The sequence below is a fragment of the Chiloscyllium punctatum genome, chromosome 6, assembly GCF_047496795.1.
Source record: "Chiloscyllium punctatum isolate Juve2018m chromosome 6, sChiPun1.3, whole genome shotgun sequence".
In the NCBI taxonomy this organism is placed as follows: domain Eukaryota; kingdom Metazoa; phylum Chordata; class Chondrichthyes; order Orectolobiformes; family Hemiscylliidae; genus Chiloscyllium; species Chiloscyllium punctatum.
In genome coordinates this window covers 20,941,710-20,965,540 of record NC_092744.1, presented here as the reverse complement: position 1 = coordinate 20,965,540, position 23,831 = coordinate 20,941,710, and the positions used below count along the sequence as shown (strand labels likewise).

General features: G+C 41.6%; 1 protein-coding gene across 3 annotated transcripts in view; it reads left to right on the top strand.

Moving 5' to 3' along the window:
• The window catches only part of sec62 (SEC62 homolog, preprotein translocation factor), a 41,113-nt gene extending 17,821 nt beyond the window's left edge, over nt 1-23,292 (top strand). For all 3 annotated transcript variants that reach the window (XM_072572112.1, XM_072572109.1, XM_072572111.1), the window contains exons 5-8: nt 15,189-15,284; nt 17,294-17,354; nt 17,509-17,628; nt 20,653-23,292. In XM_072572112.1, the coding sequence (XP_072428213.1) occupies nt 15,189-15,284; nt 17,294-17,354; nt 17,509-17,628; nt 20,653-21,131 (756 nt within the window). In that variant the 3' untranslated portion in view covers nt 21,132-23,292. The remainder of the gene's footprint in view (nt 1-15,188; nt 15,285-17,293; nt 17,355-17,508; nt 17,629-20,652) is intronic.
• The last annotated feature ends 539 nt before the right edge of the window (nt 23,293-23,831 follow it).

The window sequence follows — 23,831 nt, the reverse complement described above, 5'->3', positions numbered from 1 at the left end:
TCAATATGATTATGGCAGATAGAACATTTCATTACCTTTTCACCTACCTCACCCCTGTTACATTGTATACCACTGGTCGTCAGAAATATGTCAATGTCAACTTAAACATACATAAACATACTCAGTCTGAACTTCCACAGTCTTCCAGTTGAGAATTTCAAAGGTTCACAATCCTCTGAATAAAAAAAAATCTTAATCACAGACCTAAGTGACAACCCTCTTATTTTTAAATTGTGTTCTGTGGTTCAAGACTCACCAACCAAATGAAATCTCTTACAGGCACTAACCCTGTCTCTCTCTTTTAAGTATTTCGTAAATTTTAGTTAGATCACCCATGATTGTTCAAAACCAGAGGATGCAGGCTCAGTTTGTCCATTGTGTCTTCGTGAGACAGTTCCACCATCCCAGGAACAAGTCTGGTGAAACTTCATTGCACTGCTTGTATGGCAATAAAATCTTTTCTGAGGTAGAGACCAAAACTGTGCATAGTACTTCCAGGTGCAACCTAACCAAGCCACTATACAACTAGACCATTTGGCACTTCGTCTGCTGCACCATTCAATAAGTTCATGGCTGACCTGTTTGTGTTTCAAGTTCCACATTCTCAGCTACCCCTGATAACCTTAGGTTCTTGTTAGGCAAGGGAATCAATCTAAATCTGTCTTAAAATTATTTACTGACCACTGCCACCTCCACCTTCTGAGGCAGTGTGTTTCAAAATTTCTCCACCCTAAGAAAATTTCTCCTAATCTCTGTCCTAAAAGGACAACCCCCTAATTTCAATCATTGTCCCTTAGTTCTGGATTGACCCACAAGAGGAAACAAATTTTCCACATCTAATTGATAAGGTTCCCCATGGTAGGCTTATGCGGAAAGTCAGGAGGCATGGGATAGAGGGAAATTTGGCCAATTGGATAGAAAACTGGCTAACCGGTCGAAGTCAGAGAGTGGTGGTAGATGGTAAATATTCAGCATGGAGTCCAGTTACAAGTGGAGTTCCGCAGGGATCAGTTCTGGGCCCTCTGCTGTTTGTAATTTTTATTAATGACTTAGATGAGGGAGTCGAAGGGTGGGTCAGTAAATTTGCAGATGATACAAAGATAGGTGGAGTTGTGGACAGTGAGGAGGGCTGTTGTCGGCTGCAGAGGGACTTAGATATGATGCAGAGCTGGGCTGAGGAGTGGCAGATGGAGTTCAACCCTGCCAAGTGTGAAGTTGTCCATTTTGGAAGAACAAATAAGAATGCGGAATACAGGGTTAATGGTAGGGTTCTTGGTCAGGTGGAGGAACAGAGGGATCTTGGGGTCTATGTACATAGATCTTTGAAGGTTGCCACTCAGGTGGATAGAGTTTGTAAGAAGGCCTATGGAGTATTATCGTTCATTAGCAGAGGGATTGAATTCAAGAGTCGTGAGGTGATGTTGCAGCTGTACAGGACTTTGGTTAGGCCACATTTGGAGTACTGTGTGCAGTTCTGGTCGCCTCACTTTAGGAAAGATGTGGAAGCTTTGGAGAGGGTGCAGAGAAGATTTACCAGGATGTTGCCTGGAATGGAGAGTAGGTCATACGAGGATAGGTTGAGAGTTCTCGGCCTTTTCTCGTTGGAACGGCGAAGGATGAGGGGTGACTTGATAGAGGTTTATAAGATGATCAGAGGAATAGATAGAGTAGACAGTCAGAAACTTTTTCCACGGGTACAACAGAGTGTTACAAGGGGACATAAATTTAAGGTGAAGGGTGGAAGGTATAGGGGAGATGTCAGGGGTGGGTTCTTCACCCAGAGAGTGGTGGGGGCATGGAATGTGCTGCCCGTGGGAGTGGTAGAGTCAGATTCATTGGCGACCTTTAAGCGGCATTTGGATAGGTACATGGATGGGTGCTTAATCTAGGATAGAAGTTCGGCACAACATCGTGGGCCGAAGGGCCTGTTCTGTGCTGTATTGTTCTATGTTCTATGTTCTATGTTCTAATTTGTCAAGGCTACCCTTGACAAATCCTCTTGCAATAAAGCTTCACTGGCCTTTCTTTAAGGGTTTTATAGCTAGGATGTGGGTTGATTCTTAACTGCCCTCTGAAGTAACCTAATCCACTTAGTTAAACAAAACCACGATAGAAATGTTAAAAGAAAACTGATGGACCATCCAATGTAAACATAGCAATGGAAACAACGAAGGAACCTGCTCAAGGTCTTCTCACTAACATGACATGAGAAAAAATTGTGAAAGCTGTCCTGTAGTCTAGTCAAGCAATAACTTGACATAATCATATTCTCAGAATAATAGCACTCAGCCTTAGATTCCACCATCCAATTGCACCAGAAACAGACCCACTAGAGCTGGTAGCTCAAAGATATGCAGCTGAAAAACTCTGGCAATTCTCAGAATCGACTCCAGACGCCATTAGGTCAAATGAGGTCAAGGAAACCTTGTGGATTACCACTTATCGCTCTCGCTCAGTGGATGAACCAGTGTTCTTACATGTTAAATTTGGAAGAAACACTGTAGATAAGTGCAAAATATACTGCAGCTGAATGGGATCGCAATTCAATAGCACCACCATCAGTTGAGATTGCTGAGTCCTAAAGGGCATAACTGGCAGACAGTCTGCAGAGTATCGTGGGGGAATCAACAGGAGGAAAAGCATACTTGATCACACTGTCACCAATCTGCCTGTCACAGATGTTTCTGTTCATGAGGTATTGGGAGGAGTGACCACTGTACAGTTGTTGTGAAGACAAAGGATACCTTCTACCATGTTGTGTGGCATTACCACCACACTGAAGATATTTGATTTTAAACAGATCCAGCAACTCAAAACTCGTTATCCATGAGGTGCTTTCGGCCATCGGCAGCAGATCTGCGTTCAGCCACAATCTGCAAACTCCTCTCTTAGCATACCTTCCACTCTGCTGTTACCATCAAGTAGTTCAATCCTGAGTCAATGAAGAATGCAGGATTATGTGCCAAGAGCAGTGTCTTTCTTAACCAAAATAACATACCAACCTGGAGAAGTTATAGCACAGTATCACGTGCAAACTGATAACAGAATGACTGTGATAGAACAAAGTCATCTCTCAATTAACAAATTTGTCTGAGCTGTACAGTCCTGTCAAATGCAGGTATGCATGGTGATGAGGAATTAAATAATTAACCAAGTGGGAGGCTTCACAAGTATTCTCTCCCACAATGATGGGGGAGTCCACATCACTGCAAAAGACAGACTGGAGCACTTGCAACTACCTTTAACCAATTCAATTCACTCAGCATGATATGAAAGAAGTGGTTGAAAGCATTGGATACAAGAAATGCTTTAGGCCCTGACAACATCCAGCCTGTGGATTTTTGCATATGGTGTTGAGTTTGAAAGAGTTATTTTTGGAGATTGCATTTGGTTCCACCTAATCTGATGACATCAAATTGTCCTGAGTGCAGAACAAAGAGTACGTCTCTGGCTCTTGATGGTGGTCAGGTATATAATTTCGAACAAGTAGCTATGACTTTTTCTTATCGATATCCTGCAATAAGCTACATCTTTAAGACATTCCTCCTCTTAAGATTCACAAGTGGTTCATCCTCTGTCACTTTTAAGCAAACAGGCCCTTAGACCCAGTAAGTAAACAAGGATTGGTGTTAGATTCTCAAACTGAACCACAAGCTGCCATTTGTTAGTTCGACAGACATGCAACATGGTGATCAACAGTTGGGATTACTGCTTAAGTAATTCAATGTAACAGCAGTGGAAAACTACAATAAAAACAGAATTTGTTGGAGAAACTCTGCAAGTCTGTGGAGAAAAAATTGTTAATGTCTCAAGTCCAGTGACAAGTGAGTTTACTGCTTTAAGAACACACAGTCAGCAGCTGGAAGCAGTTGAGCAGAGGAAACAGACAACCCATGGAAGAAATGGCAATAGTTCAGGCTAAAGTCTTAATTTCTGATGTGGTGAGAGGCAAAGGAAAGATAATGTGGGTAACAGTGCAGTGTTTTGTTTAAAAAAAAGCTAGTCACTTTTCTCAGAGAATCATTAGAGTAAAAGGATCTGCAGGTCCATTCCTAATTTAAGCTCTGATTGAGGAGCAACAGTTTTAGTGTTTCAGGAATAAAGTTCAACATTTCTGTGGGGACGTGGGGGGGAATATTTTCACTTTTGCAGTGCAATGGACTTAGTTGGGAAAGATAGGGACCAAAAAATGTCACCACTATATCAAACCCCTATTATGAGGCAAGACTGTTAGAGTGAAGTAAAAACCAGAAAATGTATGTGTCAAGACTGCAACTACAAGAATATCAGATTTTAGGTTAATAAAAGAGCAACTTGAAATTTAGAAGACTTGTGAGAAAGTTAGAAGAATTTCAGGATTTTGACAAAATCAGGAAAGAAATAAACAGATTTGAAAGGAAGATTTATTAAGACCACAGCCGTAACATTATGTAAAAATTGGGAACAGAGACTTGTTTTGAGTATTAGGCCATGAAAGATGAGAGAGCATAAACTTACCTGGAAAGAAGGGGAATAATCCATCCAAGCTGCAAGACAGCCTCCATTTTGTCAGCAGAAAACCTCTATTTTAATCACAAAAAGGCATCAAAATCCACAGCAAATAATAGAGACTATTTGCTGTTTTAAGAAACTGAAATATTATTGGAATGAACGTAATATAGCATTGGTATTATAAAATTTAGGAGCTTAAACTTATAAAACAATTTTTAAAATGGAGACACTGCAGGTTTAAAATCTTCAAGGCATTACTAAAGAGTCATATATCTGGCTGAAAACATGAACTGTTTCCCTCTCCACCAATACTGCAAGACCTACTGAGTTTCTTTAGCATTTTCTGTGTTGGTTTCAGCTCTGGATCTTAATGGGTCATCTCTGTCTCACCTTTGATTTTTGATAGGATATTGTAATTATGTTTAACTTCACTAAGTTAAATTTAAAAAGTGTGATAATGAGAATTCAGAGTCATTATGTTCCTAGCAGAGTGAAAGGTAAAGCTAGTCCAATAGGGGAACAATGGATAAATAATGATATTGAGGTTCTAGTCAAGAATAAAAAAATCATATATTCGATATAGATAACTTGGTTCAAATGAATCTGTTGACCATTATAAAGAGTACAGGGGCATTCTTAAGAGGGCAATCAGGAAGGCAAAGAGGGGATATGAGATATCTTGGCAGAAAAGGTTGAGGAAGTTCAAGAGCATTTCTGCAAGTACATTCAGAGCTGGAGAACAACGAGAGAGAGAGGGGAGAGTATGACCTCTTAAAGAGACAAATGGGGGCTAGAGAATTCATATATTAATATTGATGTTTTGAAAACAGTACACATTACAGAGGTAGTAATGCTGGAGGTCTTAGAAAACACAAAGGTGGATAAATCTCTGGGACCTGATCTAGTGTATCTGAGGGTGTTGTGGGAAGTTGAGGAGAAAATTCTGGAGCCCCTTACAGAAACATTGGTATCATCTACAACTTCGGGTGAGGTTTCAGATAACCAGAGAGTGGCTAATGTTGTGCCTTTGTTTAAGAAAGGATGTAAGGAGAAGCATGGGAACTATTGACCTGTGAGCCTGACTTTAGTGGTAGGTTGTTGGAGGTGAGTCTGAAAGATAGATAGAATTTATATACACTTGGAAAGACAAGGAATGATTAGGGATAGTCAGTAACGTTAAGTGTGAGTGAAAAAAATCATGTCTCTCAAACTTGATTGAGTCTTTTGAGGAAGTAACCTAAAAAATAGATGTGGGCAGAGTGGTAGGCATTGTTTATTTGGACTAAAGCCTTTGACAAAGTTTCACACGGTCGACTAATTTAGTAAAGTTCACGGTGAGCTTGCCAATTCGGTGCAACATTGGCTTAACGGCAGGAAACAGCATGATAGTGGTAAGTGTTCAGCCTGGAGGCCTGTTACCAGTGGTGTTCCACAGGGATTGGTGCTTGGTCCACTTTTGTTTGTCATTTATGTGAATAATTTAGATGACAATATTGAAGACATGGTTAGTAAGTTTGCAGATGACACCAAAATTGGTAGTATGGTGGACGGTGAACAAAGTTATCTAGGATTGCAAGCGGATTTTGATTAATTAGGGAGTTATTTGTTCAGCCCTTTCCTAGTTGTCCCTGGAAAGCTGATGGTGAGCTGCCTCATTGAACTGCAGCAGTCCGTGTGCTGTAGGTAGATCCACAATATGCTTCGGGACGGAATTCCAAGATTTTGATACATTGATATGACACTGAAGGAACGGCAGTATGTTTTCAAGTCAGGATTGTGAATGGTTTGGAGGGAAACCTGCAGGTTGTGGTGTTCATATATATCTGTTGCCCTTCTCCTGCTTGATGGTAGTCTCGTGGGTTTGGAAGGTGTTGTCTGAGAATCTTGGTAAATTTCTGTAGAACATCTTGTAGATGGTATACACTTCTATTACAGAACATCGATGGATGTTTGTGGATGTGCTGCCAATCAAGTGGGCTGCTTTGTCCCAGATTTGCTTGAGTGTTGTTGGAGCTGCACTCATTCAGGCAAGTAGGTAGTTGTACATCACACTCCTGACTTGTGCCTTATAGGTAGTGGACAGACTTTGATGCAATACTCCTAGTTCGACAACACATTTAATGTTTGTTTGAGTTCAATTACTGGTCAGTTGTAACCTTATGTTGATATGGATATTCAGTTATAACGCAACTGTATGCCGAGGTGTTATGGTTAGATTGTCTCTTATTGGAGATGTTTTTTGCCTGACATTTGTTTGGTGCAAATGGTACTTGCCACTTCTCATCTCAAGCCTGACTGTTGGGAAGGTTAGTGAGTGCTATTTAAGTACTTATCTCGAAGCCAGTGGTCTTTTTTGCAGCAGAGAGCAGCGGAAGTGGGGTCTGAGCACAGAGGCTGTTGGGAAGGTTAGTGAGTGCTATTTAAGTAGGTGTGGCTAGGCCCCAGGTCCTACACAGCAGGGCCTCCCTCCCACTCTCCTCCTCTAACTTAATTAAGAGTCCACAGACTCTCAGCAAAAACAAAAGGGTCGAGGAAAGTGCCTGGTGAGAAAAATGCGAGCCTTTGGCTTACGCCACAGTTTGAAGAGAGTGAAGACATGGCTGTCAGGCTGATTCAGTGTGCTGCGTGCATGATGTGGGAAGTCAGGGACACTGGTGGTGTCTCTGGCTCCTATAGCTATGGAAAGTGTGTACACATTCAGCTTCTGAAGGAGCATGTTGCAGCACTGAAGTAAAAACTAGATGACTTCAGGCTCATCCAAGAGAACGAGAACTTTCTGGACAAGACCTTCAGCGAGGTCATTACACCAAGCATACCAGAGGTGAAAAGGGAGATGACGATGAGGAAGGAAGAGATGATTCAAGTACAAGAGATCCCAGGGGAAGTACCTCTTGTGAACAGGTTGACTGTCTTGGAAACTGTCGAGACAGACAGCACTGCCAGTCTGAGAGACGGATAGGTCGGCCAATGGAAAATTGGCATGGAGGCAGAGCCGAGGAGTCAGACATCATGCGGAGCCGTGGTAATAGGGGAGTCCATAGTGAGAGGGATGAAAGAGGTTTCTGCGGCAACAGGCGGGATTTGAGGATGGTGTGTTGCCTTCCTGGTGCCAGGATCCAGGGCGTCACCAACAGAGTGCAGGGAATCCTCAAGAGCGAAGGTAAAGAGCCAGAGGTGGTGGTGCATGTTGGCACAAATGACATTAGGAAGAAGAGGAGGGACATTCTACGGCGGGACTTCAGAGAGCTCGAAAGAAGGCCGAAAATCAGGACTTCCAGGGTGGTTCTCTCCAGTTGGTTCAAGTTCCTTGGGCTGGAGAGGGCAGGAACAGGGCGATAATGGACTTGCATGTGTGGCTGAGGAACTGGTGCAGGAAGCAAGAATTTAAATTCTTGGATCGCTGGGGTATGTTTTGTATTAAGGATAAATTATATAAGAGGGACAGGTCCCACCCTAATAGGTGGGGGACCAGCATTCTGGCAGGCAGGTTTGCCACTGCAACACAGGTGTGTTTAAACTAAGTAGGGGAGGGGACAAATTGGAAATTCAAGAAGGAAATTAAAGGGAAAATGAGAATGAGAGAAGTTAAAGACAACAGAATCAACGGAGCAGATAACTCAAGAAGGATAGGGATTGATAGGAAGGGTGAGGGGAGTAACCAATTGAAAATATCACATGAATGCACAAAGCATAAGAAATAAGGTGGATGAGCTTGCGGCTCAGTTGGAAATTGGCAAGTACGATGTTGCGGGGATAACTGAGACGTGGCTTCAAGTGAACAGGGCCTGGGAAATGAATAATAAAAGGCTATACATGCTATTCAAAGGACAGACTGACAGACAGAGGGTGTGGCGTGGCTGTGTTATGAGGAATGATATTCAGTCCCTTGCGAGGGGGGTCATAGTATCAGGAGATGTAGAGTTAGTATGGATAGAACTGAGAAATTCTTAGGGTAGAAAGACCCTAGTAGGAGTTATCTACAGGCCCCCAAACAGTAGTCTAGATGTAGGGTGTAAGTTGAATAAGGAGTTGAAATTGACCTGTCACAAAGGTATTACGACAATTGTGATGGGGAATTTCAACATGCAGATAGACTAGGAGAATCAGGATGGTACTGAACCCCAAGAAAGGGAGTTTGTGGACTGCTTCCGAGATGGATTCTTAGAACAGCTTGTACTGGATGGCAATTCTGGATCTGTGCAATGAACTGGATTTGATAGGGTCCTTGAAGTAAAAGAGCCATGAGGAGGTAGTGACCATAATATGATAAATTTTAATCTGCAATTTGAGGGAGAGACGGGAGAATCGGAAGTATTGCAGTTGAACAAAGGGAACTGTGGAGCTATGAGGGAGGAGCTGGCCAAAGTTCAATGGTTTAATACCCTAGCAGAGATGGCAGTTGAACAACAATGGCAGGTATTTCTGGATAAAATGCAAAAGGAGCAGGATCAGTTCACTCTAAAGAGCAAGAAAGATCCGAAGGGGAGGCAGGAACGGCCATGGCTGACGAGGAAAGTTAAGGACTGTATAAAGATAAAAGAGAAGTATAACATAGCAAAGATGAGCAGGAAGCTGGAGGATTGGGAAACATTTAAAGTGCAACAAAGGGGAACTAAAAAGGCAATACGCGGAGAAAAATGAGGTACAATGGGAAACTGGCCTAAATTATAAAGGAGGATAGTAAAAGCTTCTTTAGCTATGTGAAAAGAAAAAATAACAGTTAAGACTAAAATTCAGCCCAGAATTGGACCCAACAGCTTCCTTTGGAAGAGAATTCCATAACTGAGTAAAGAAATTCTTCCTCATCTCAGTCATAAATGGCTTACCCCTCATTCTTAGACTGTAACCCCTAATTGTTGTGGTTCTGTTCGCCTAGCTGGGAATTTGTGTTGCAGACATTTCGTCCCCTGTCTAGGTGACATCCTCAGTGCTTGCGAGCCTGCTAGGAGGCTCCCAAGCACTGAGGATGTCACCTAGACAGGGGACGAAACGTCTGCAACACAAATTCCCAGCTCGGCGAACAGAACCACAACAACGAGCACCCGAGCTACAAATCTTTTCACAAACTTGTAACTCCTAGTTTTGAACTTCCCCAACATCGGGAACATTCTTCCTGCATTTAGCCTGTCCAGTCCCATCATCACTATTCACCACCACCAACATCTTGGGGTTATTATTGACCAGAAACCTAACTGGACCAGCTCTCCAAATACATGGTTACAAAATGCTGCATCATGTTCAGGGTAAAACAGCTCATTTAACTGGTACCTTATCCTCCATCTTTAAACATTCACTTCCTCCTCCACCTTTTCACAACACTGCAGTGTGTAACATCGAGAGATGCACTGCAGCAGCCTTATGAGCCACCTTTGACAGCAGCTTGTAAATTTGTGACTGAGTGACATAGAAGTAGAATTAGGCCATTTAGCATGTCAAGTCTGTTCTTCCATTTGATCATGGCTGATGTTTCTCAGCCCCCATTCTCTGCCTTCTCCCCGTAACCCTTGATCCCCTTAATAATCAAGAACTAATCTATCTCACTCTTGAACAGACTCAGTGACGTGGCCTCCATAGCTCCCTGCAACAATGAGTTTCATGGATTCAGCACCTCTGCCTGTAGAAATTCCTTCTCGTCTCAGTTCTGTAGTCCCTTCACTATGAGGCTGTGCTCTTGGATCCAAGTCTCTCCGAGTGGAAACATTTTCTCTACATCCACTCAGTCCAGGCCTCTCAATATTCTGTAAGTTTCACTGAGATCCCCCCTCATCTGCTCAGCCTTCTAAACCACATCAACTACCAACAGAGTCCTCAATTGCTCCCCATGACAAACCCTTCATCTCTGAAATTATTCTTGCAAACCTCCTGTGGACCCCCCTCCAATGTCAGCACATCCATCCTTCGATACGAGACACAAAGCTGCTCATAGTATTGCAAATGTGGTCCGACCATAGCCTTATACAGCCTGAGCAGTTCATCCCTGCTGTTGTATTTTAGCCTAATCAAAATTAATGCTAACATTGCATTTGGCTTCCTAACTGCCAACTGAACCTACGTGTTTACCTTTAGAGAATCCTAACTAAGATTCCGAAATCCCTTTGTGCTTCAGATTTCTGGAACCTTTCTCCATTTAGAAAATAGTCTGTTCTTCTGTTCTTCTTCATACTTTCCCACATTGTATTCCATCTGCCCTTCTTTGCCCATTCTCCTTGCCTGTCCAAGTACAACTATGGCCTCACTGTCTCCTCAGTGTCACATATCTCTCCACTTGTCATTGTGTCATCTATAAACTTAGGAACAATGCCGCTGGTTCCTTCATTCAGATCATTAATGTAGAGCATAAATAGTTGTGGGCCCAATACTGACTCCTGTGGAACTCCACTAGTTACTGGCTACCATTCTGGAAAAGACCTTACTGTCTTCTGACAATTAGCCAATCCTCTAACCGTGTCTGTACCTTGCCCCTAACACCATGCGCTCTTGTCTTTCTTAGCAGCCTCCTGCGTGGCATCTTGACAAAGGCCATCTGGGAATCCAAATAGATCATGTCCACTTGCTCATCACCTCCACAAAGAATTCTAATGGATTTTTCAGGCATGATCATGCCTGACGATGTCATGTTGACTTGGCCCTATTTTACAAGGCACTTTCATTGAATATCTACAGTGTGAAAACAGGCCCTTCGGCCCAACAAGTCCACACCAACCTTCTGAAAAGTAACCCACCCAGACCCATTCCCATACCCTATTTTCCTATATTTACCCCTGGCTGATGCACTTAACCTACACATCCCTGAACACTGGCCAATTTAGCGTGGCCAATTTACCTAACCTGCACATCTTTGGATTGTGGGAGGAAACCAGAGCAGCTAGGGGAAATTCACGCAGACAGTGTGTAGAACATAGAACAATCCAGCGCAGAACAGGCCCTTCAGCCCTTGATATTTTGCTGACCTGTGAACATCATCCATATACTTATCCAAGGACTGTATAAATGCCCCTTATGAGGCTGAGGTAACTACATTGGCAGGAAGGGCATTCCACACCCTTAACAAGCTCTGAGTAAAGAACTTGCCTCTGACATCTGTCTTAAATCTATCACCCCTCAATTTGCAGCTATGCCCCCTCGTACAAGCAGACATCATCTTCCTACAAAAAAGACTCTCACTCTCCACCCTATCTAATCCTCTGATCATCTTGTATGTCTCTGTCAAATCCCCTCTTAGCCGCCTTCTCTCCAGTGAAAACAGACCCATTCCCTCAGCCTTTCCTCCAGACCAGACAACATCCTGGTAAAACTCCTCTTCACCGTTTCCAATGCTTCCACATCCTTCCTGTAGTGAGGCAACCAGAACTGCACACAATACGCCAAGTGATGCCGCACTAGTGTTTTGTATAGTTGCAGTATGACATCACGGCTCTGGAACTCAATCCCTCTACCAATAAAACCGAACACACTGTCCGCCGACTTAACAGCACTATCAACCTGGATGGCAACTTTCAGGGATCTATGTACATGGACACCAAGATCCCTCTGCACATCCACACCACGAACAATCTTTCCATCGACCCAGTACTCTGACTTCCTGTTAATCTTCCCAAAGTGCATCACCTCACATTTATCTGCATTGAATTCAATTTGCCACCTTTCAGCCCAATTCTGCAGTTTATCCATGTCCCCCTGCAACTTGCAACATTCTTTCACACTGTCCACCACTCCACCGACTTTAATATCATCTGCAAACTTACTAACCCATCCACCTATGCCTATGTCCAAGTCATTTATAAAAATGACAAACCGCAGTGGTCCCAAAACAGATCCTGGTGGCACACCACTAGTAACCAGGCTCCAGGCAGAATATTTTCTATCAACCACCACTCATTGTCTTCTTAAAGAAAGCCAGTTTCTAATCCAAACTGCTAAATCACCTTCAATCCCATGCCTCTGCGTTTTCTCCAATAGCCTACTATGTGGAACCTTATCAAAGGCTTCACAAAAGTCCATGTATACCACGTCAACTGCCCTACCCTCATCCATATGCTTGGTCACCTTCTCAAAAAACTCAATGTGGTTTGTGAGACACAACCTGCCTTTCATGAATCCATGTTGACTATTTCCAATCAAATTGTTGCTTGCTAGATGATTATAAATCCTATCTTTTATAATCCTTTCCAAAACTTTTCGTACAACAAACATAAGGCTCAATGGTCTGTAATGACCTGGTCGTCTCTACTGCCCTCCTTGAACAAGGGCACAACCGTTGCAAACTTCCAGTCCTCTGGTACTAAACCTGTAGACAATGACAACTCCGAGATCAAGGCCAAATGCTCTGCCATCTCTTCCCTAGCTTCCCAGAGAATTCTCAGAAAAATACCATCTGGCCCAGGGGACTTACCTACTTTCACACCTTCTAGAATTGATAGCACTTCCTCCTGACTAATCTCAATCATTTCAAGTCTAATAGCCTGTACCTCAGTTTTCTCCTCTCCAATATTCTCCTTTTCCTGAGTGAAAACAGATGAGAAATGTTTGTTTAACACCTCTCCGATCTCCACAGGGTCCACACACAACTTCCCATTTCTGTCTTTGACAGGCCCTATTCCTACCCTAGTCATCCTTTTATTTCTCACATATCTATTGAAAGCTTTAGTGTTCTCCTTTATTCTACCTGCTAAAGACTGTTCAGGTCCCCTCCTTGCTGTTCTTAACTCTCTCTCTAAATCCTTCTTGGCTACTCTGTAACTCTCCATCACCTCATCTGAATATGCAAACTCCACACAGACAGTCATCCGAGGCTGGAATCGAACCCAGGTCCCTGACGCTATGAGGCAGCAGTGTTAACCACTGAGCCACCCTGCCACCTCAAAGTATTATGCAATCTCATCCTTAATAATGGACTCTCAAATCTTACAAATGACTGAGGTCAGGCTAACTGGCCTGTGATTTCTTTCCCTTAACAGGGGTGTTATTACGTTATCCATTTTCCAGTGTTCTGGGACTCTCTTTTACTCCAGTGATTCCTGCAAGATCACCACCAATGCCTCCAATATCTTCATCAGAACCTTGGGGTGTAGTCATCCAGTCTGGTAATTTATCGACCTTTAGAACTTTCAGCTTCCCAGCACCACCTTAGTGGTGGCTGACACTCATCTCTGTCCCCCAACTCTCTTCAAGTTCTGATATGCTACCGGTGTCTTCCACTGTAAAGGCAGATGCAGTTCCTCCACAATTTCTTTGTTCCTCATTACTACTTCTCCATGCTTAATTTCTATGGACCAGTGTTCCATCTGGCCTCTCTTTTTATAAATCTTGCAATCTTTTATATTGCTAGTTAATTTACCCACATTTTTATTCATATTCCCCCTTACCACTGCTGTAGTTATTCTCTGGTTTTTGAAGGCTTTCCAATCCTCTGGCTTCCCACTAATCTTCCCATCATTGTAAGGTTTTTTTTCTTCTGCTTTTATGAAGTCCCTGACTTCCCTTGTCAGCTATGGTTGCCTCATCCTCCCTTTGGTATGGTAGTTCTTCCTTGAAATGAATCTCTACTATGCCTCTTGAATACCCCTAGAAACTCCTGGCAGTGCTGCTCCATTTTCCCTGCTCAGTTCCCCTTTTGATCAACTCTAATCAGCTCCTTTTCGTGTCTTTGCAGTTACTTTTACTCAATTGTAATACTATTACATCTGATTCCAATTTCTCCCCCTCAAACTGCAGGGTCATTTCTATTATATTGTGGTTTCTGCCCCCTCTGGGTCCTTTACCTTAAACTGTCTAATCAAGCCTGCCTCATCACATGTTTACCAAATCTAGAACTGCCTGTTCCCTAGTGGGCTGTACCACACACTGCTGCAAAAAAACCCATCTTGTAGACATTGAATAATCCCTTTTGTTGTAATCAGCTACCAGCTGAATTTTCCCAGTTCAGCTGCATATTGAAGTCCCTCCATAATAATTGTAGTAATGCCTTTCATACGTAACTTTTCTATCTCTGTTTATGTTCTGCCCCACATTCTGACCGCTGCTAAGGGACCTATACACTCCGGTTCAGAAGAATGAGAGATCTATTTGAGCTATATACAATGCTAAAGTGAATTAATAAAGCTGACGTGGAGCATCAAAAGGTCTTTGTTTTCGGTTTAGAGGTGATAGATGTAAAACAGAGATGAGGAAAAATTGCTTCTTTCAAAAGGTTGTGAATCTGTGGAATTCACTACCCCAGAGTGTGGTGGATACCAGGGCTGTGAAGAAATTTGAGGAGGAGATAGATGGACTTTAGTGAGGTGTTGGAGGGTTATGAGCAATGAACAAGAAGGGTAGGGTTTAGCATGGGATTAGATTATCCATGATTGTGATAATTGTCATAGCAGGATCAAAACACTGAGTTGCCTATTCCTGCTTGTTCTTAGGCTCTTAAGACAATTAGTCACCTTCTTCCCCTGTAAAGAGGATACTCCTCAGTTACGTGTTGCATTGTTTGTGTCTCTCCATAAATGTAAAGTGGGTTTAAACTGTGGCTCTAGCTGTGGATATCGGTAGTGTAGTGGTCACTGCTTGACCTGAACAAGGAAGCTTGTGAACATAGACTTTTTGAGGTAGTCCTATGCTGAAAATTTTGTAATGCTTTGAATGCCAAAGTCATAGGATATTCTCATTTGATCTTTATCTGTCAATAGCTTCCTTTCTGATTGTTTTGACAGGATGAAGCTCCAGGAACACCAAAGAAAAAGAAAGAGACAAAAAGAAAATTCAAGTTGGAACCACACAATGATCAGCTTTTCCTTGATGGAAATGAGGTAAAGAAACTCCATTGAGCTTTTGGCCTGGAGGATCACTCTTTGGTTAATCCTATCTGACAGCTTCTTGTTAGCACAACACAAAACTATTTCTACTCCTGTACTATCTCCTGTACTTCTGTGCTTTTATACACCCATCTTTAAAAGTAGCAGTCATCTCTGCCTTATTCACTTGTAGTAGTGGAGCATTCCATGCTCCAGCATTGTCACCTAAAGGGTAGCATGGAAGCTCAGTGCTAGGAACCCGGGTTTGATTCCAGCCATGGGTGACTGTTGAGTGACATTTATAAGTTCAATATAAACTCATTGCAATTGTGTTGTCCCTGTTAATGTAACCTAGGTTTTTGGATGCTTTATTAACTTCTGTCAATCTTTCTTAACATATGCATAGATATATCCAAAGTTCCCCTCCTTCTGCAGCATGTGAATTGTTGCCTTTATCTTGTATTGTGTCTCTATGTTCTCCCTACTAACATGAATCAGCAGACAATTCTCTCCACTGAACTTGTCACCTGTCTGCTGGTGTGTTCTTTCATGTTTGCTACATGTCAAAAGAAAAATCCTGTCCCTCAGCAAGCTCTCCCCCACCTTTCAAGTTCTACACCATCTTGCCTTGAATCCACATCAACGTGGCATCACTGTCATTTGGTCAATATTCTAGAACCCCCAAAATGTAGTGTTCGTGTTCCTACGCTTCAAGAATTAGTGGTTCAAGAGACGGTTTGTATCACTTTTCCAGGGCAATTAGGGATGGGCAATAAATGCTGGTCTAGCCAGCAATGCCTGCATCCCATGGATGAATGACAAAAAACTGTCCAATTTAAAATATTTTACATTTGTTAGATTCCTACATTCATTTTATTTTAAAAGCTACTTATTTTACCAATTTAAAAATGTGCAAGAAAAATGCAACTTGCTCCTCCTTGCCAGTGATACTGTTTACCAAACCTCCTAATTGATGATCCTCTGAGTTGCTCCCTCCCTTCCTGATCATCAACCCTTGATGACTCCTCCCCACTCTCTGACTCCTGTGTGGTGGCCTCTTCTTCACTTCCCACCTACGAGTTATGGCCTCTCCTAGCTTCCAACATCTAAGTTGCAGCTTATTCCTTTCCTACCTATCTCGCCACTTCCCTCTCTGAGGTTGGTATTCCCATTCAATGTCGAGGGTCAATCCAGAGATGGTGCTGTGATACAGAGGAAGTGAAAATTCATGATGTGCTGAGACTCATTCAATCTGTTTTTCTTTCAATGGTTTTGCTTCCCTTTCCCTCCCTGCTTTGAGGTGGGGCTTTAGAGAAGAGCAGGGTGGTAGAAATCACCAGCACATCTGAACCATCAAAACTCTCACATTTCCACAGCATCTGAATACGAGTCAAGGATTGGGAAATGATATGTGCGTGAGGTCATCAATCCGATATTAGGGCAGAGGAAAATGCCATAACTGGGAAATAGGGTGGTAATAGGCCTTAAGTCTTAAAGTGGAGAAAGGCCGTAAGTTGAAGTTCAGAGTGGAGAAGAGACCACAAGGAGGAGGTCGGGAGGAGAACAGGAAACTAAGTCAGAAGTGAGGTACAATTGAGATATGTATTTGGTATTAAAATGAATTGCAACACTCATCAAGATTATAAAGCCCCATTAACATACTGACATTTGAAGGGGGAAACCTTAAACAAAGACTTGCTGTGCTTGACATGGCAAAGCAAACGTGAAAATGGCGGTGCAAAATGTTCTAGGCTTCCAGCAGGAAATGTAAGTTATTCTGAAAAAGGTTATTGCTAATCTGTTCTCTATCTTTTGTGCCTATTATAAGTTTTAAAGGTATTGTCTCTGAATAGAATGAATGAGCAGCTTTTAAAAGTGATCTGTGTTTTCTCACCATCTCTACTTCCCTGCATAATAGGTCTGTCAGGCCTATGCAGAGACTTTGGAATGTGTTGCTTTACTGTCAAAAGGAATTCTCAGTTTGCCCTTTTCTTTGACTTTCTTTCTTTCTTTCTTTCTTTAAGGTATACGTGTGGATATATGATCCTGTTCATTTTAAGACATTTGCAATGGGACTAATATTAGGTACGTTGCTCAAATACCAGCATATTTAATTTGTATGTGTTATCCTGTATATGCTCCCTACATGTTTCTCTGTCTGTCCCTCTCCCTCCTCTTTGCCCATCCTATCTTTCTGTCAACAGGCAATGCAACTAACCATTTTTTGGTCATTTAACAGTCATTGCAGTGATAGCCGCTACACTGTTTCCCCTGTGGCCTGCAGAAATGCGAGTAGGTGTTTACTATCTTAGTGTTGCAGCAGGCTGTTTTGTTGCCAGTATCCTCCTCCTCGCTGTGGGTAAGTAACGATTCATGATTGAAGAATTTGTATCTTGCGTTTGATTCATTTTAAAGATTCTGAGAATGTGTAGATTTTACTGCATCCAAATGAAAACTGTCAAACAAATAAGAAAATTAAAGGAATGTCAAAGTTAATTACATCTCCTTTTAAAAAAATTACTGACTTGTATCCAGATCTCGGGTAATAACCAGCCTCCACCAAAAAAAGTGCCTATGCTCCTTCCCTTTTTACAATCTTGTACAACCTTCCAAGACATCTTTGTTCCTCCATTCCAATGTATTGGACTACCTTGGCCTTAATCACAGAACCATTGGTGATTGTGCCTGCAGGAGAAAGTGAGGACTGCAGATGCTGGAGATCAGAGCTGAAAATGTGTTGCTGGAAAAGCGCAGCAGGTCAGGCAGTATCCAAGGAACAGGAGAATCGACGTTTCAGGCATAAGCCCTTCATCAGGAATTGCTTATGCCCGAAACGTCAATTCTCCTGTTCCTTGAATGCTGCCTGACCTGATTGTGCCTGCAGCCAACTGACCTCTGGAAAAACAGGAATATCAACATTTCTATCATCCTTAAAAGAACTTTTTTTGACCTGGTCATTGCTAAGCTGTCTTAATACCTCAAGTTCCAAAAAAAAGTCCAATTAAACTTTAAAAAAATTTGTGTATCTCCACAGATGCTGCCAGGCTTGCCCTGAGTTTTTCCAGTGCTTTCTATTTTCATTATTATCTCCTTATGTGGCAGTCACCAAATTTTGTTTGATAGCAATCCAAGCAGCTTGAATTATTTCAATAAGCTGAGCACTACATGGATGCAATTTGTCAGTGTACTTCCCTATCCTTTTGTTGCCCTGGCATTGTGCTGGACTTAATCCAAGCTGCCTTCATGCTTTGTTTTGTTCAATTCCTTGCTGCCATGACATCTGGCGGTATCCACTCAGTACTTCATTTCACTCATGCACTGTTGTCTCATTGTACCCATTCCTGCCAGCGCGGCAACTTAAAGTTTCAGCTCTCACAATACTGCTGACCTCAGGGGAAGGTGTTGTCAATGGAGGACCATAACCTGAGGCTTAAGAGAACCTGTCAGAACTATGCATAATCTGGAAGAATTGTCGCAACTCATCGGGGTAGTGTGCTGGAAATCAAACCCCGCTATTGTCGAAGTCATCACACTATGAAGGGTTGGTTTCACAATCCTGGGTTTTTTTCCCTTAGGTTTTAGGATTATCTTTTACAGCATCCAAGATTTGAGTCTGCTTGCTCTTTCAACAGAAAACTGGAGAGAGCAACTTGACAAGGGAAGGTGGAAAGATATTGATATAGCCAACTTCTGGGAGCTTCCTTACTCAAGTTCATTTCACTCTGAGTCTGTGTTTCAAAAAGTGGTCGCAAAATGTACTATGGTCTCACATTATCATGTTAGCTTTCCTTGTTTCTCCAAGGTGTCAACAACTTTTTGACATCTCCTTTTCAAAAGTAGCCATTTTCTCATTTGCAGTCTTTAGTTCAAAAACAAAATGAGATCTCTTAACAGAAACTGAATTTTAATCAAGATATTAAATGGTTAGGGTGCGATGTGCTATCAAAAGCAGAGTTATTTCTCCAAATCAATGCAGTGAGTGCAGCATGGTTATGAGGCACAACAGCACAATCTTTGTGATCTTTAGGGAAGAAAATATTCTGTCGATATCTAGTCTGACCTAGCACTAATCAACCAAAGCAATGTGACTGCCTCTTAACTGCCCTCTGAAATAATTTATGCAAGCCACTACATTCAAATGCTAATCTCACCAGTTCTGCCTGCATCCCATTGGAAGTACAGACTAAGTTTATTACCAAATCCATTTGTGCTCTGTCTGGAATTTGTGTTGTTCGTATATGCTATTTTACAATTAAACAGCGAGACACCCCTTTCAAATGTACAGTAATCACTTGTCTGAGGTGAGAGTCAATAACTGATACTAACAAAATTTGAAATGGATGGCAGGCTTGATTTTAAATTTCCATTCAGTTCCAGTGTGAGTTTTGTGTTGAAAACGTTTTGGAAACTGGTCTGGAGACTCCATACAGTTTGTATGACTTTGGCCTTGATAACCATTCATAGAAGGCAGGTTGCATCTGGACCTGTGCCATATTTACAAGAGCTGGCGCCTACCTACATTTACATAGCTATTATTCTCTTTTTTTCTAAAAATATTATTGGCTTATTTGAAAGAAAAGAGATAAATTCGGTAGGACTGTAGGTAACATAAAGGGGGGGTTTGGACTGGGTCAGTAGTTATTGTGGAGACTTGGCATGGACACAATGGATTGAATGGCTTCCTTCTGTCCTATAACAATTCTATAATCATTAACTTTCATGTTTCTAAATGACGCAGCAGTTATACCTCGTAATATCACTCTTCGAAATAAATTTATTTATCGGTGATTGAGTTAGATGATTTTTTCATGCCGATGAAAAGAAGCCAGACAATTGTTCTGTGGATTACCACTGATCTTCCTGTAATCACATGCAATGTATAGTACTCTGATCAGACTACACCTTGGGTGTCACACTATCTCTAGTGCATAATTGAGGTTATTTGGTTCATCATGCCTTGAAAGAACTATCCAGTTAGTTCCATCCTTTAACTCCTTGTTTTCCCATACCCCTGCATATTTTTCCTGCAAAGATAGATGCAGAATTCCCTTATATGAAAGTTGCTAGCGAATGTGTTTCCTCAACCCTTTTGGGCAACTTATTTTAGGTCACTGCATATTTTTAAAAGTCCTCTCATCCATCTACGCTGCCTCTCTGCCATTTATTTTAACCATTTATCTAAAATTGTGTCCCAATAGTTATCTGACCATCCCTCATTCCACTTCTAAACCAGCTTTTCTTTACTTACTGCACCAAAATCCAAGAAATGTCTTTAGAAGGCAATTTTTGGAATAACAAATCAGATATTTTAAAAAAAATGCATCTTCTGACAATGATTTTAATCTGTCTGTTAATATTGATAACTATTTGATTTTCTTCGCAGCTCGTTGCATTCTCTTCCTATTAATCTGGCTCCTCACTGGTGGTCGACATCATTTCTGGTTCTTACCAAACCTGACGGCAGATGTTGGTTTCATTGACTCCTTCAGACCCCTGTACACACATGAGTACAAGGGGCCCAAATCGGACTCCAAGAAAACAGATGAGGAGACTGACCCCCAGAAACAGCCACAGCCTGAAGGTGATGAGGGAAAGGAGGTAGAAGAGGAAGAGACAAAAGTAGAAACAGCAACAGCAGAAGAGGCAGCAGGCAATTTGGTTAGGGAACGACAGTCAGATACAGACAGTGACCGAAGGGACGATGATGGTTCCCAGCATAGCAGCGGCAATGGAAATGACTTTGAAATGATCACTAGAGAGGAACTGGAACAGCCAACAGATGATGAAGAGGAGGAGGAGGAGGAGGAGGAGGACGAAGACGACGACGAAGAAGAGGCCCAGCCATTACACAGTAAGTCGTAAAACAGGATAATTCCATCTCCAGCAACCGAGCATGAGTAGCTGATGTTGAAAACAGTTCCACACTGGGATGGAGACATGTACCCGGCCCACTGTGGATGCCACGATGAGATATTGTGAAATGTTAAAACTGCATGATAATCATAATATTTTAAAACTCCCTCATCCCAGTCACAATGATCATAAGCCACAATATTTCGGCAGAGGAGTTAGAGATACACTAGGAAAACTTGTTAGCATCAGCAGATTTCTATGGCAAGATAAGTTATATTCCACACCACAGCACATACATCATGATCTTTCAAAATTCTAAGACAAAGCCAAACAATGCAGTGGTCCAGAGTTACATCTGCAATATCATGTCTGTGTATATTCTTACTCAGCTGAGACAGCAGGCCTTAAATTGGTGCTGGTTTTGCCACTGCTTGAGGTGTTTGTTGTATTGCACTCTGTTCCAGGCTCACATGCACCTGTACAAACCTGGTGTTGTGCACTGGAATCCTGTAGTTTTGGTACATTGGTGTGAAAAGATGAGGGACTTGCTGCATTCAGGCAATTGATACTTAACACCAAAAAAAATCCACTCAAGTTTGGAAAATGTGCAGATGAAAAGCCACTGCTTTCCACAACACACTTGACCAGAAATCAGGTACTAGTGGGAAACAGAGCCATATCCATTGCTGCCAAGCAAAATTTCTGGCATGTGGTAGCCTTTTAACAAAGCTTTTACCACCATAAATCAGAAAAAAATTATAAGTGACCCAGTCTGTGAAAAAGGATACAGCTGTTCCTTGAGCAGCTGGAATCTGAAAATAACCCATAAAAACATCTCAATACAGAATCAAGCACCAATGCTTTGTGTAATTGTGTAAAATTCCCTTGTTCAGTTCTGTCAATTTCAAGGCGACTGTCAAATATCATAGAATAAGTACAGATACATATTCTGGTAATGGACGGATCAAGTTCAGTGTATGAAGGTACAGTATTCAACAGAAGGAGGACCTTACTATGGGGCTTACAATAATGTGCCAATTTTATGCAGGCATGCACACAGGAAAATATGTAATAGTTTAGAAGTTGGCTTGTTAAGACTGCAGTTAAATTGCCTCCACCTCTTCCAATCTTAGATTTTGATATCATTACACTAGGACCTTGACTGTGTTACTGAGGAGAAGCAAAAAAAAAGGGTTGAGAGATACACATTCTTAGCTTTGTAAGGATCATACAGAAGTTACTTTGTAAAGGATCTGTTTCAATGGTATGAACATTAGCCTTAATATGATCTTTGCATTACATGTAATTGAGTGTACAACCAGAAAGATGCAGACGTTTCCATAAGTGTCACAGAATCTTTAGTCTCTTCGAATGGTTTGAAAAAACTAGAGAATTTAAGGCATGCAGACAGGAAGCTTGCTGCAGCTGTAAGTAACATTGTTTTATTATTCTATATCTTGCAAAACAATCCCTAATTTCACAGGTTTATTCACTGATCTCTCAATGCACAATGCATTTATTTTACAAGCTGAAATAATTTGTACCCCCTCATTAGAAATCTGTTGGAAAACGTTGAGTCAGATTCAAGCCTTCCTCATTAAACCTCTGCCGCATTATTGGTAGTCTGAAGGATCGAGTTAAATGTGGAATTTAATGGGTTTCCAGCATCTGCTCGTCGTGCAGTAATTAACCGATCTCTGACATTTCACAGAGTCACCTGAGTGTGGACCACAACTTTGTAGTTAACTGTTTAATTAACCTAATAGCACAGGAAAAAAAATACTTGGTAGTGTAGAACTTTTCTATATTCATATGCTTTTCCTAATGAGATGACAAAAGCATTTTTTTCTGTTATCACGTGTCTTTCTTGGAGAAAGATTTGCCAGTGTGCCGGTGGTTTTCTGGTAGTGAGTATCTCAACCTGCTCTCAAATGGTATTTTGAGTATTTGTACATCGTATAGTGTAGCTACAGGTCAATGCTACTTCACATTTCACCAGAGAGGGGGAGAGGAGTGGTGGAGGGAATGTTTGCTCCTTACTCTTGTTCAAACCCAGTTATGTCCATATTTGGATTGATACATAATTTAAAGACTTGTCTTTGATTACTGGAACATTATTTAAACAACTGTTTTAGCTATTTGAAGAAGTAAATGCAATTTAAAAACTAAACTGTGTTTATGTGTATTTTCCTTTTCAATCAGCGAATAGGTAAAGTGACATGTTTCTCACCTTTTAAAGCCATGGGATCGAGAGAAAACCTATTCCTCTCAAACAAGATTGTCCTTTAGCTTGAATGTGTTCCCACATATAGGAACTTCAGATAAAATTATATTAAAATATTTCAAAAGAACAAGGGATCAATTTGCATAGTTGACTTAAAGGTTGTTGGAAGCTGTTTTAGTAACTTTCAAGCTAAATACTTAGCCCTGCAAGGTTCTCCTTCCTTTGGGGAAATGAGTAAAGGAAATAGGACTAACTGAATAGCTTTCAAAAAGCCAGCAGTCACCAAATTGCTTAAGTGCTTTAATTCTGTTGCATAATTTCCTTTTCTTGGTGTAGCTGTTATGAGTTCCTTACCAAAGGTTACCACTGAGTCAGGTGCATTGTTTGATCAGTGTGGATGCAATGAGCTGAGGATCTTGTCTGTGTTATCTATCATTATACAATTATAGCTTTGTGAAGTAGGTTGTCTTAGCAGTTAAGAGATT